The sequence below is a fragment of the Pocillopora damicornis genome, chromosome 4, assembly GCF_964200805.1.
Source record: "Pocillopora damicornis chromosome 4, jaPocDami1.2, whole genome shotgun sequence".
Classification (NCBI taxonomy): Eukaryota; Metazoa; Cnidaria; class Anthozoa; order Scleractinia; family Pocilloporidae; genus Pocillopora; species Pocillopora damicornis.
In genome coordinates this window covers 23506232-23521492 of record NC_142673.1, presented here as the reverse complement: position 1 = coordinate 23521492, position 15261 = coordinate 23506232, and the positions used below count along the sequence as shown (strand labels likewise).

At 37.3% G+C, this 15261-nt stretch overlaps 1 protein-coding gene and 1 long non-coding RNA gene across 2 annotated transcripts; both read right to left on the bottom strand.

Annotated features, from left to right (window-relative positions):
- Positions 1-350: 350 nt before the first annotated feature.
- LOC113683588 (uncharacterized) lies at positions 351-2910 on the bottom strand. Its single transcript, XR_016185715.1, has 4 exons — positions 2787-2910; positions 2601-2698; positions 2368-2485; positions 351-975 (listed from the first exon to the last, which is right to left on the bottom strand). It is a non-coding gene; the product is annotated as an uncharacterized LOC113683588 (long non-coding RNA).
- A 3781-nt stretch (positions 2911-6691) lies between these two features.
- On the bottom strand, positions 6692-12458 carry LOC113683401 (uncharacterized). Its single transcript, XM_089203284.1, has 3 exons — positions 12326-12458; positions 9896-10055; positions 6692-7508 (listed from the first exon to the last, which is right to left on the bottom strand). The coding sequence occupies exons 2-3, from the start codon at positions 10052-10054 to the stop codon at positions 7344-7346; spliced, it is 324 nt and encodes a 107-aa protein (XP_089059410.1). The 5' UTR covers position 10055; positions 12326-12458; the 3' UTR covers positions 6692-7343.
- Positions 12459-15261: the final 2803 nt, after the last annotated feature.

The window sequence follows — 15261 nt, the reverse complement described above, 5'->3', positions numbered from 1 at the left end:
GGGCATGGAACTCAGGAAGTGAATCGCACCACTCTTAGAATTCCGCATGAGGCGCTAACATTAATATATTTTTTTTCTTTTTGCGCTGATGTTTTTTCATTTGCTTGACAGACATCGCCGAAAAGGGGGAAATTCTTGTAGTGTCAAGTGTTTCGTCTCGAAATGACAAAGGCCCGGTTTGCGCATTTCCCTTTAAATTGTGTTTCTGAAACAATACGTTGTGCTAGGTATATGAAAAGCACCTCCATTTTTTTCAGAAATAGAGACAGAAACACATCCACGGAGACACAGTAATACAGTCTTGGGATGGATGCCTAAAAAATTAAAGTTTTTTACGGGGATGCTCAGCATCAAGGTTTTTAGCCAGGCTTTATTTTGTCTTCAGTTTGAGTACGATTAGATGAAACAGGCTACAGATACCACATTACAAATAGTTAATGATAGTTTTTCTTGCCCTTTTCTTTGCCTAAAATCGTTAGGAAAAGGAGTCTTCACTTTTGTGAGGAGTATAATCCCGTATAACATATATCTATTTCTACTATCAAAAATGTTGCTTTCTGATTGGCTGCGCTACTCGCTATTTACTCAGTGATAGATAATGAGTTAAATAAGTAGACAATATTCTGCAAAAACATAACTTGAGCCTGTGTCTTGTTGATAAGTTTTGAACGATTAGTAGATTTACACTACCACCCGATAGAAGTTTAAAGTTAATAAATCTAACTATAAAGCAGTCTGAAATAGGAAAAAAACTCCTTTCCCATGCCCTAAGGGTACAAGTCTAATACTAAAGCACTATTTCTGACATGTCCATGTTTCCCAGGCTCCGCGTGTATTGTCGTGTTTGCACCTGATACTATAAGGGCAGTGTCGACACAGACTTGAACATTTTCTGTCGTCCACTGAGTATTTCTTACCACTGCTACTTTTAAATATCAATTTACATCTGGGCTGATACTTCTTGTGGCAGCGACACTGAAATTTAACAGCAGAACAACGGTGTCAGGAGGGTCTGGATGGGATTGACCTTCAGCCGTAAAGTGGCAAAAAAAATTAGTCGTTAGCTGTAAACATTGACAAATTTTAATCGTTAGTTTTGAAAAAAAAGTTAGCTGTGAAAATTTTTCTTCTAATCGCAACGGAAAGAAATGAACCGCTAGCCGTAAAATGGTCGAAATTCTGTCCGTGAGCAGTAAAAACCATCACCCTATCGACATACTCTGTCAGATTGATTCATTGAAAAACCCATAACATTCTCAAAGTGAAATTAAACTCTTTCAATCTCATGGAACAAAATTACTGTTGGATCTTGGAGAGATCACCTAGAATATGTTCCTCCTCCCCAACCTCCTCGCCTCCCCCTCGCCCAATACGCCACCCACGCAAGCCTCTGTAAGCCTCGATCTCATGTTCTCTACGCAGACCCTTTTAACCGAGTATATCTTTTTGAAGTTTCTTTATGACGCAGAATCATCACTCATCAACAAAGAAATTTAACCAAACATTTCCTTAAAGATGACTTTATGAATAAAATCTTATACATCCAATGTTGTTCCTTTTTCAGGCTTAAAAAGAAGTGAAGACAGACAGTTCTTAGCTTGTTTTCGAATCTTAATTCAAAAAGGACACAAACTCTCTTTTTTAAAAAAGAACCACAGTCTGATTCTTAGCTGCATTTTTCATCGTTTTTGCATGTTATGATATAACGGCAAGCGTCATCATTGTTTTCTGGAATTTTAGACCAAATTCCAGTCAGAAGAAGTGTCACTTTTCTCGCCTTCTTCCAATTTAGTTTAATCATGAAAAAACGTGATAATATGGTTGTTTCTTCTCCCAATTTGAAAAATTTGTTAGACTCCATCGAGAAAAGCAATCCAATACGTATCCCATTTTTTTCCCTCCTATTTAAGAGGCTACAACCAGCTTATGATATACAGCCGGTCGATAAATGAAAGTAGTTTCAAAAATATCTTATGATGTGATCATTTACACTGTGTTGTGAAACACGATATGTTGTAGTGCGCTTTGCGTATGTTTAGCACAGCTACGTTTGATTCAAAATCGGATGAAAAGCAATCAACTGTGAAACATCAAACAAGTGAAACACACTTCCAGAGAAATTTGGGTGAAAACGAAGACCAGTACGCCATGCAGAGCTAATAATAAACAGCAACAACAGGGAGATTTGCTTATTAAATCAGTGACCTGGGAAAACGGCCCTGGAGGTGTCTCTCACGCTTGATCTCCTACGTTAAAATTTTAGATTTTGTCTTAAGTGGTTTTTAAAGATAATCTGACAATACTTTCGTGGTTGGTTTCAATTTATTACAAAAATTAAGGTAAACGTGATTCATCTTTGTTACTCACCACCGGGCGACTCGTTCTTCTCCTCCGCCAACTAAAACTCAACGAGATTTGCAGTGAAAGAATCAAAAACATCACCAGGAACCACTTCCATGCACAAACCATAGTGGGATATTCGTACCTGTTCAGGATTAAAATATTGTTGATTAGTTATGAGGTATACAAATCTGGATCTTTGAAATCAGTTTCCTATCAGGAAGCATAGAGAAGAAATCCATCAAGCTAGATGTACTTGCCTGTTTTGAAAAATGAAAGGAAAATCCAGGTTATACAACCAATTTCAAGTTTCTTTGAAATGCACCGACCAATACGTTGCTCAAGTAGTTAATTAATACTGTAATATGAGAAAACAAAAATACTCAAGGTCGAAACTTGTATTTTTTTGTAGCTATGAAATAACTTGGAAAATCGACAATTATTACCAGAGAGTCATGGCTGAATCATATCCTTTTCGGACAAACAAAACACTAACCAAAGAAATAGCTACTTTTATGGCCGAAATAACCTAGTAGATGAGTGTAACCTTGGCTTCGAAATGTATTTCACAAGAATGATCTTCAACTTTACCTAAAAAAGTACATTTGTGACGTCATTACAGTTACTTGCACTGATTATAAAAGAGATTTTTAATTTCGTTTGTGTAATTTTCTAATAGAACTTCAATAGGTTTTCTTTGTGTGAAATCGGTATTATTTTGACTCTGTTATTGCGAGTTTTTTTTGCCGCTAATACACGCGCACGTACAGTGATTTCTATCGTCATGACCTGTTAATATTTCATTCCTAACAAATAACAAGACTTACCTGTTCTGCGAAAGGGCATGATCGTTTTGGCTAACAGGCTCAATTAGTTTTCGTAATTGCGTTTTGTCTGAGCCAATAGCAATAAGAACTGTTTTATAATTTTTTGTTACAAGTAATTGCCTCTACGTGAAAACAAAATCTTTTCTAGCCTCTCCCCTCCCCCGTTCCCCTCTCCCCTCCCCCTTTCCCCTCCCCCCTCCCAATTGTGGACATTATATCTCCCAGTGCCACACGCGCCGTGATTGGTTCATTGAGCGGGCCGCTCAGCAAAGTGAGTTTTCCTTTTTTCGACGGGCCAAATTTAAATTTAAAATATCTTGGTTTCTGCAAATTGGTATGTTAATGTTGCCAACGACTGACTAAAAATTCGAATTGGTTGGTTCGCTTTCGATGTTTGTCAGCCATTTCAAGCCATTCTGCGAGGCTTTAAATCAAAACTTGCCAACCTAAGGATCTCTCATGCTACACGTTTCGCCTATAAATCTGGCTTCCAATACTGCTAAGAATTTATTATCATGTAAAATCGATAAATTCATTGATACGTTGAGTACAACTAGTCTTAGTGAGAGAAACTTCTTGAAAAGCCATGCACTTATTGTTTCACTGTTTCTGATCGTTACAGTTGATTTCATCGCACGTACTTTATACACGATATTGTGTAGGAGACAAAGTTATCAAAATTATGAACAACCTATTATTCATTTACCAAATCTACCTCCAATCTACCATCAATATACATTTCTTGTTGGTCTTCAATTTAACAGAACCGCAAAGACATTGTGCAAAAGTGGCAACATAAAACATATAATGTGTGGGTATGTTGTAATGTGTCACTACTTGTCCAAATAGCTGCGATTGTGACGGAAAACAATAACCCTCAACTGCCCAATATCAATATTCATATTCTCCGTACTTTCATCTTTACATTTCATGTTACTAATAAAGAGAATTTGTTTGACAATCAGGAGTTTCTTCGATTGGCTATTATTTCCTACATTCTCATGACCTTTACATTTGATTCAAGTGTGACAGTGTAAGGAGAAATTAGAAGCCAATCACTCTTTGGGGTTGAGGGGTTGATGTCCACATTTGAGGAGAGAGAGTCAGAGAATGAACGCCAAATTGCATACTTGCAACGAGTACAGTCTACGTCAAAAAGGTATCATCTTGTAGTCACATTCACGTACAGTTTTAAATGCGTACTTTATTACTAGCGATTCACTAAAACAAACATTTATGACAAATGCCGAATTACTAAATACGAACTCGAGAGACCAAAAAAAATAAAAAAAACAAACAAAATGTACAAATGCGATAGAAATAAGCGAAAATACACAAGAAAAAAAATAGAATACTTACAAAATCTGTGCGGAAACTCAGGAAAAACACAAAACGCGAAGGTGCAAGACAGGAATGCTAACTTTTATACTAATTTAAACCAGAAGAAAATACAGCAAATGAACTTACGTAACTAACAATAAACGACTACGTAACACGACGCCGACAACAAAAAACTAAGAATACTTTGAACAACAGCAATAAAACCAAACTAAACGTGATGAAATAACTAGAATAATCAGACAATAAAGAATTTAGAAAAAAATCGCGGAAGAATTCAATTCTTGTGGCTACAATCTAGTTTTGGCCATTCTTTTTTTTTATTTTATTTTTAGGCTTATTTAAAACCTAAGACGAGAATTGTCGAAAAACGCAATCATTTGTTACTATGTTGTGATATTAATCATTTTCTTTATTCCTGTAAAACATTACGTGCATCATCAAGGGCATCATCCCTAAAATGGAACTACTCAGTGCCGACATCAAAATATCAACTTACAGATAGTGGATAACGTAATATGAGACTGAGAAAACAGGAAAAACTATTTGAACCATCTTCATTGCCAACTTTCTCTACGTCTCATCTACCCAGATTATACCATACAAGTCTTGTTTGATGTTTTTAAAAGTGATGTTTAGGCTTATACCCCTCGAATAATTTGTGTACGGTATTTATAGATAGCTTATTAACTGGGTATCGATCATTTTTTCGGTGAATTTAAGAGGTGGTCGGCATAAAATCAGTAGGAAGGATAATTCAAATGTGTGGTAGCCTGAGATAAATTACCTAGCTCAGTATTTCTATTACTTTACGACATAATCCATAAGCGAAGAAAGACTACTAAGGCCCTTTGAAGAAGAAGAAAAATGACAGCTAACTAGCGATTGCGCTCTGAGCTTTTATGTGCAAGATCAGAGAATGAATTCTTCGAAACGATAAAATAATTCATACCTGAGCACTGTGGTTAATTAACTTGGCCAAAAAGAGGTCAAGCTTTTGAACAGCTTCTGAACAGCGTAGTCTTCAAGGACTTGAAAGTTACCGAGCAAACTATCGATATCTTCTACGCGTATACAAGCCAGCGTTACCTTCCTTAACTAAGCGCGGAGTCATTTAGATTTAATTACAATCTCAGGTTGAGCATCATTCGTCAAAAAAAGTCCCTGTAAACCTATAAGGAGCTTAACCACCCACAATTAACCCTCTTTGTTCCGAAACATTTTAGGAGTGGCGATCAATATAACTTTGTGGGTTTCTTTTTTTGTTACACAGTTGCCACAATTGACGTCACTCTTAAACCACACCTACTGAGTACCTGTAATGCCATCATGTTCGCCCAATATAATATCAGCCAACGTTAGTGTAGAATGGTCTATTCATCATCTTTTATCATAGTTTTTTCAGTTTATCACTGGTTTCAGTGTTCTGTTGTCGCAAAATGACACAATTTAAAACAATTCAAAACCAAATGCTATGTAGGATATATCAACTGAAAGGAAACCAGGAACTTTATCGTCTTGTTACGAGCTGGAGGAAACCACACTTTATTTTCGTTACCTTTTTATACATTTTTTCTCTCTTGTTACTGACAAGGAGTGAAACAAACCGAATGAGAAAAGTTTTCAAGCAACGGTTGTTCTCCTAGTTTTGCTAACGTTAAGTCCGACTATCTTAGAAAGAACAAGCATTAGACCATAAGGCCTACGTCACAAAATTTAGCGACAATTCTAGGAAAAAAAAACAAAAAAGAAAAAAAAAATCAACCTTTCGTTTTCTTCCTGTGTGTGAACATCTGAACGTGTGAAGCTTAATTCCTTACGGGACTCAATTTATTTTCCTTGCCCTACTCTCGTAACATGACGAAAATAGCCTCTTTGTTTCCTGATCGAGCCAAAAAAATTATCATCTCTCTCGTTATAGGAATTTCTTGGCGTTTGGTCGCATAACGTGGACCAGTAAAGCGTCTGAACTTTAAAACAATACCATTCTAATGAGAATTTCCAAATTGTACATAGAGACTGTACCCCAGGGTGGTTCCGGTTTGAGAAAAAAGAATAATTTCTGACCTCATTTGCCTTCTTCCCTCACCCGTCGAAAACCGAGAGGCCTTGAAGACGAGGTTGTCTTTGTATAATCGGTTTTCTGCGTATGCTTAGCCATGGACTATTGAAAAACAAAAAAGATGTCCCAAAAGATTCCCAAATTTTTATTTTCCTAACTAGATATTACGAAAGTTAAAACTGAACTTCAGCTATACACCAACATGTTGGTTTTTGTCGACTAAACCTATTCCTACATGAATTTTTTTGGAGAGATTTAGCTTGCGAGCAAGCCTTCATTTATGGCGCTTAAACACGAGCGTTTCTTCGCCCGCGGGAAAGTATAAGACCTTGAGGAACACGAGCCCGTGAGAGGTCTGCAAAGGGGTCCAGCACTCATTATTAGTGCCAGACCCCCAGTAAACCTATCTCCAACTCGTCTCCATTCTTCCCGCGGGAGAAGAAACGCGCATCCGGCAGCTCTAATAATAGGAGTCTGCTCAGGGGCTAATGAAATCGAATTTTTAAAAACCGAAAAATTGACATTGAAAAAATTTCGTTACACAGTTAGAAACACTTGGTTGAGGAACAAACGACAATCAAGTAGTGTTGACGTCTATAGAATGACTGACAATGATACCACTCGAAAGCTCTTTCTTGTGCAGTTAAAACTTAGCTAACGTTTCTCGTGGGAAACGCACTCTAGTAAATGTGTTTTTGCACACAGAGACAGCAACAGAACGTGTAAAACGCCGGACAGAATGACAAATAACATTTACACTGCAAAATTTGCATGAGTCAGAATGCTGGCATACATCTATAGACGTATGTCTTATGATAATCATTGAATTCAGTATACAGGCAGTGACAGTGCAGTCCACAATCACAGTCAATATAACTTATGTCAAATCTTCCGTTCTTCTCAATCATGCGACAGATTTTCGCATCACAAACCTCAGAACACTGTGGGAGTTAAATGAAAAGAAAGGTTATGTTAGTAACATTGCTAGAACGAATGTCATGCTGATGTTCATCAGACTTAATGTGTTCCCTTTTAAACTGTTCAATGGAGTTAATCTTCACGGGTATAAATACATTTTGGGCGGGGGTAAAATGAAGCTTAAGGAAAGATCCAAACCATATTTATACCCATGGAAAAAAATTATCATTATTATCATCACTTTGGATGTCATGGAGAAAATAACAACTCTAAAAAATTAAAAAAGAACAGAAAAACAAGTCTGAACGATCACGCACGCGAGCGAGCATTTTAGTTCGTAAAATGCGCCGCAGTGCCCGATAGAGAGATAATAATAAAGAGATAAAAAACGCGCCGAGAGCATTGTTGAGTTATATAAGCACTTCGGAATTTTTAAGAACACTCGAGTGTTCCTAAAAATTCCCAAGTGCTTATATAACTCAACAATGCTCGAGGAACAAGTTCTCTTATTTCTTTTATAAAATGTATCGTGAATTGCGCACGCTCGTACCGATGACGTAGGCTGTGTGCATTATATCTCAAAAGTGCACTCGTGTGACGCAATGCGCATACTTTATGGAAATATCATGAACTCTATCTGATCAATCACGGCGCGCGCATTTCTCTGAACATTTTATAATTTACTTAAGTTTTATCCAAAATATTTGTTAAACATTTGTGCGTCTTGAGTAATCGAACTGTTCTTAATTTTTCCAGGCTGGAAAATATGTTAATCTTTTCAATCTCTAGTCATTTTTGTTCTACCTTTTTGTGTCGTTACTCGGGGCTGGAAGAGGAATCATGAGTCATGAATCATAGCGGTTGATTAAGAAAGAGTTGTAAATTTGCGTGTTAATAACTATGGAATCACATAAATTACCAGACGTGAAAAAAAAAAATTGTCATGAAATCATGAGTAATTGGACAAAAAGAAAGCACGAATCACAAATCACGAATCACGAATTTCGAAGGTCAAATGATACCGCTTTCACCTCCAATTCTCACCTTCCCGTTTTTTGTCTACCCTAAAACTGAAGGACGTAGAAAGTTAATGGTATCTGTTTGAATGGGCTATGGTTAATTCACCACCACTGAGAGTCAAATCGCCACCGGTGGCGATTTCACTCTAGCATTACGTTTAGCCTTTCTTATGAAACTTCATAACACTACATCAAATGAAAGCCAAATTGCAAGAGGATATTGCGAAATTAGAAGCGCGAACAAATATAACGAAAAGAACTCAGAATATATGCGTAGCGTCTCAATTATGGAACTTTAGCCGTTTAATTAAATAAAGCATTTTGATATCACGAAGATTGATCAGTCTACGTGCAAGGAAACCAGATAAAACTTACATAAGATGAAAACTAAAATGTAAACATGTAAGATGTAAACACGTTCCTACAGTGAAGGGCAAAAATGAACCACTGTACAATCCATCATTATCTGAATTGAGAAAACATGTCACTGCATAATTTCTTAGAAGATATGTCAAAGACTTGGGCTTCGTGCTTCACCATGGGTTCCAAACACCTAACACCGTCTGTTTCTTGGTGTCTGGAATCAGTGATGATTACTTCTCGATTTGTGGGCTTTGCAAGACACAGTTTTTATAAGACAGTAAAGTTAATAAACCTCGAAAGAAAGTATTTTGAAGTGAATTCGAAGCACCTTTCGGTCAATTTGAGCGCTTGTTAACTCATCGATCGCCCCCACAGAATTAGAGAAATTTAACGGCCAAAATTTCGTTCGACGTTTCGGGAAATACTTATAGGGGTGTGCTCCTTTATCAAAAAGTCTTAAAAAGTTTTTAGAAATCTAGAGAAAGACGATAATATTTCGTTCTGCAAAGATATCGATCGAATAATCAAACGAATGCGGCCGTCGGAGGGTACATCGCTGATATAGGATTTATTGTTCTAATAAATTCAAAGTGATCCGTGTGCAGCAACTCCTAAAGGACTCCAAGCCGCTTTCTACAAAATTTCGCTGTGCTTGCGCGCACTCTTAACTTCGCATCATCAAACCAAAAAAATGAATAAACTTCAAGATCTAGGCTTTCATATGATACAAGTTTCATTAGATTTGATTACGAATTGTGTTCATAAAAACGAAACTCGATCGTGTTAAAGGTCACGTCGACATTACTTGTGCTTAAGGTGATTCCTCAGAAAAAAAAGTTATCGAACAATTTTTTTTAAACTTTCGCAATGTACCACTATTTCTTAGCCTTTGATGTACTTTTCATACGATTTCATAAACATCGGCGAAAATCACTCGGATCAATATCAGTACCCCTTCCCTAACCCAACAACAGTCTATTGATAACTCAGTGGTGGCGAATTGACCGGATTCCGTCTAAAGTTCTTACCCATGCATCATCTTGATAAACTGAAGACCAGTGAAATACTTTTTCCTTGAGATTTTTCGGTGCACGTTTGAAGAAATACGGCGACAGTCCTCGGATTTCACCCGCTTCCAAGTGGGCCAGCAAAACTAGTAATAGACACTGGAATATTTTGCGAAACATCCTTAAAAGGAAAAACAACAATCAGTGATTTCGTATTATTTATCGATAAAAGGTAAAAAAAAAACCAAACAAACAAACAAAAAGAATTTTAAACCAAACTTGCCGACCTAAGAACTTGCGAAACTCAAAATTTCTGGTTAGGAGGATTATGACATCAATAGCGTGCGGTAGACATTTCCAGACAATGGGGGCATGAACAAGGCGTGGTAGACTTTCCAGACTTTCAAGAACAATGTAATTGCTCGATTTCTTAATTGAGGATAAACTTAAATTTGATATCCAAATTGGTTTACTCAAACGAATGCAAAAATTACCTCCCTTTTAAAGGCCTGCATGACCTTTTAAACTTGAGGTGTACCTTTTAAAAATCTCAAAGGTTCCATAAAACTGGGCTTGCTAAGGTTGATTCGACCAGTTATAGACTGAAGTTCTAAAATCCTGGTTAAGCCACTGGGCCTTCTAATTTGTTAGGAGGTCTCGCCCGGCTGTAGATGCTTCAAATCAAGTTTTCTAGTCTTACCAAATCCGGTCTGGCTTTCTGTCCACGACGATTCGTTTCTTTCTTTGCAGAGCTAACAACTCGGAAAATGCGAGCTAGATTGTGATGCGCAGACGGCTTAAAACGAAGCTTGTCTCCGAGCCCACGAGCTATGGAAAAACCTTTTACGCCTTTTAGGCGCCGAAAAATTATAACAATTCAACGAACCAAGCAATCCGCTCTATGAAAGTTTTAATAATGGTCACTTATTCCTGACGAAGATAAGGAAATATTGACGTATACAACCAAATAAAAAAAGATGTGTTATAAAAGTAATCAGCACTCTACTGACGTACTACCAACAAGTTACCGACGCGCTACGGGCGGTGACCGACACGTTGGTAGACAGTTCGCGCGAACATTCGACCAACTCTCACTCGACGCCTTGGCCGATGCGGCGGTTATCACGGAAACTTTAGCATTCCGTAATGTTTGTGGAATCAAAGATGAGCCCGGAGTAAGTGCGCATGCTCTAGACTTATGGCGCTGACGAATTTAAAAACTTTACGGGAAAGGAATACGAAGTTTTCTCGTACTACAAGTGAATTCACTCCTTTACATGCACGAGTTGTCCTCCAAGTAGACATGAGCTTAATCCAAATGAAAATATTGATTATTTATCTTCGTTGGACAAAAAGAAACGTGTAATCTGACTAAAAAAACAGTTTAGTCTCGACTTAAGTGATAAGTCGCGTTTCGTTTTCTCCAAAGACATTTTTCATTTTTCAGACATTTGTCGCATTTCATAGAGAGGCACTAGCGCGTCTGAAAGGCTGAAGTATTTTTTTATTTTCTACGGGCAGCCAAAATCATTTGATAAAATGGAAAAAGGCTTGAAATTCATGAAAAGTCGTATTGCTATTAATTAACTCTCCTTTGCCTCACGAGCCAGATATTTTAAAATTGTGTTGGTTTTTCAGGCCAAATAATTGTCACGAAAGTTTGTTAACATCGTTATTACAAACGTTCTATTGACAATATGAAAGATTAGAGAGATTTATTAATTGCTTTAAATTAACTTTTTTCCATTGAACAAATGAAAATAATTGCCGCGTTTGCTGCGGTTTGTGGTAAGAGCCATAGTGACTTTGGTGTCATATCTTCTGTTCCAAACGTGCAATAAGTATTATAATTTGCTTTTGTGATAAGCCCCAAAGGTGGCCGAATAAAGACATAAATAGCAACATCATTATCTTCCAAGTGTTTTGAATTTATGCGATGTCTTTGTTTGTTATGATTCTTCGGAGGAAGACGCTGAAAAAATCGCTTCCTAGGAATATAACTTGGAGGCGAAACAGCCAAGACTGGAGTAAGTTTGGCTCTTCAGGAGTTGCTAGCCGCCCAGATAGCTAACAGTCCAAAACCCACATTCAAGTGAGGGTAATAACGAAACTCATTGACCGTGAAATCTAAAGAATAACAATGCATTCACGGTTGTTTGCTTTTATTACAGGACCAGAGATAAATATAATTCATTTTCCATGCAGTTTTCAAATTTAGAAAAGACGTTGTAATCAGACTTTAGACCAAAGGTGCATTTTGACTATAAACGATTCGATATCGCGGATAAAGTTAGCGCGCCAAAAATGTTTAACTGTCAGATCCCTTAGAATTTGCTTCTGGCAAAAACTTCCCGTTTCATTCTTCAGCTTTACCCTTGAAAAACTCTGCCCTCGAAAATTTACATTACACGATAACCTTAAAATTCTGGGGCCAGTAATAATTAGATTTACCTTACATGCAATTGTCCCGTAGCGAAGGCCTCTAACTCTCTATTCTTTGTGATGCAGCTTGCGTCCGTTCGTCTGCTAATCTGAATTATTGAATTTCCCTCGCTCTCTATTCTCCCAGCAGGCAAGCATCGTGATTGGTAGAACTGCACGGTAACGAAAGATCTTTCGATATTGACCTCTCAGAATCTGTTGTAATAAATAGCAAATTTACAATTTTATCATACCTCCCCGAACAGCTCCCCACTAACTTATTCGCGCTATGTCGGTAGCATGGTAATTTAGCTAAGTTAAGTTAATCTACCAGCGGCCAATAGTTCTTGTTAAAGAAACTCCAGTTCTCGATACTATCCGTATTTTCGACGTTTTTGCATAATTCTGTGATATTCTTTCAGGTCAACCAGGATTCAAGTATCTGTTACAGAGTAAAATAGCGCTGGTTACGGGAGACAATTGATTTTTTCACCACTGCACTTGAAACAAGGTAGAAATTTGCACGGATTGGTCCAACTATATTTAGCGACAATTTCTTCGGACAAGTTAATGTGCACTGCACGTACGAAGATAAGAAAGTTTTTAAAACACGTACGAAATGGAAATTAGACATTCGTATAACGAACCAAAATCCTTGATGCTATTTTGATTTGCTTTTAATGACGAAAAACAGGAAATTCTTAGAAAAATAAAGACGATTAGTGAAACACGTTTCCCTGTTGTGTGATCATGAAATACTTAATTTATCCTTTATCTGTGACATGATGAAATAAAAGCCTGCATTTCTGAGACAGAAAACTTTGCGGAAATTCTATTAGAATTTTCATCTAAAATTCATTAGCTAATACAAATACCACATTTTCCGCCGTGGTTACTATGCATGCATACAAAGTCGATTTCTTTGTGCCTGACAAAATGCCAGAATGAGTTGGCGATCATGGGTTTCACTCTTGTACAAATATTTTCACAGTAAATTATCCTCAATTCTTTCTATTTTGCCAAATTATCACATCTTCATCGTGATGACAAAAGTTTCTTGAGAATGTTCTTGACGCATTTCTACCACAGTTAAGTTGTTTCTACGCGCGGTGCAATCAGTTTATTTTTGCCATTTGTAATCGTGTCTTCAGCCGTCTTCCGCAATCGCGCGATGTGAAATTTAGTTGGGTGGGAGAAGAGATAAAATTTGATTTAGGATTACAGAAATAACTCAGTTATCTTTCGTAATCAACAATTATGCTTGATGGCCGTTTTTTCCGCTTTCTAATGTTCACATTCTGATCAATCCATTGATCCATGATCAACAGAACAAGCCAAGGGTGATGTAGAAATCTTATCGTTTTCCGACTTGGGATTCTGAAAATTCCAGGCTCCAAAACAGATACTCGTTTGGCACAGAAATCTTGAGAAAAATAGATTTTCAATGCCTTTCGGCTCCTATCTTCAGTTAGCGTTTGACGGTCAACTGTTGAACAAGATTCGTAGTCTGAAGTAGCTTATTACAGGATGGCATCAGTGACGACTCTTTTAACAAACTTCAAACGCGCACGAGCAGGCATGGGTGCCGATTACAGGACGCAATCAACAAACTATTGAGTATAAACTAATAAGCTAATTCACTCCCAAAGAAAAGAGTAAAAAAAATCCGAATATCAAGAGTATTTGAACATTTTAATTTTTTCCTGGTACTTCTCTTTTCCATGTCTCGTCTCTCTCCTTTTTTTGTTTTGATAAGTGGAAAGTCTAGTCTTCTAAAGTTAATGCAAAAGTATATTTTAAATTAAAATCATTAAAACAAAAACGAACCGAGAGATATATTCAAAAGATCTTGGTTTTCCTCATATTAACATTGTCTCTATCCTTCCAGTGCTGTGTTCTCAATGTCACTTTCATGAGTTTTCACTTAAGCACTTTTTCAAACCATTATTTAAAACGGGAATTAATTTTATTCAATGTTGAATCGGTTTAGAAGGAACCCGAAATTTCTAGCCTTTTAGTCTTTGTGTAGCGTTAATTCATTGAGATTTCAATTCATCAAGGATTGATTGTACAAGTTAACACAAAAATTCCCCCCCTTCCATGATCCAGAACGCATCACTGCTACAGGAAAAACTCTAAGCGCTCCTTAGAGGTTCTAGAGCTGAACTGACCTCAGAATTGACTCTTTACTGATCAACGGATAATTAATCAAACTAAATTTTTGTTTCAGGTTTGCAAGGGAGCGCCATGTTTCCCAGTTTACACCGGTAGTGAGGTCGAATAGGTGGTCTGATGGACTGGCACTAAACGTAGAGTGAAAACTATGGAATTTAAGCTAACAACGCTTAAAATGATGATGCTCTCCTACGAGAGGTCTCGACCACACTACTTTCATGAGCAAAAAATTAGCACCTTATAATTAATCATAAACTTAATATGTGTAACCTCTACTAAATCAAATCCCCGCAATATCGCAAACTGTGTCAGGGCATTTATTCCATGATCCTATTGATCCTTTGACCCCTTAGAGTGACTAGCATCTAATTTCTCCTTACAATATCACCTCTGAATAAAACATTACGGTCAAGAGAATATAGGAAATGATCACTAACCTTGAGAGCTATTGATTGTTAAACAAATTCTCCTTGTCAACACCTTAGGAAATGTATAGAAAACAGAACGGAGAATATGCATACTGATCATGTCAGGGTGTAAAGGATTACTGGCTTGGGATCCACAAGGTTTCAATACCGTATTTTTAGTTTATCAAAACCAGCGAACACCGCATGAGGGGGTGAGGAATGACCCTTTTCGCTCTCCCTTTTTCAGAGGTGCGTTTTGTCGCACGCTCGCATTTCACTTCAGCGCGTCTTTCTGCAGTTGTGTAAAGCAGCCTACAAGATTAAAGTGAGAATGTTGTCTCTTCTTTAATTACGATTATCGAAAAACGGACTTCCTGAGGCTTT

Bases quoted from the DNA above. Each gene is read 5' to 3' on its own strand.
- LOC113683401 (XM_089203284.1), bottom strand. From the start codon at position 10,054: ATGTTTCGCAAAATATTCCAGTGTCTATTACTAGTTTTGCTGGCCCAC. The intron at 7,509-9,895 runs GTAAGAACTTTA...TAACTCCCACAG, and splicing joins TTTATCAAGATGATGCATGG to TGTTCTGAGGTTTGTGATGC.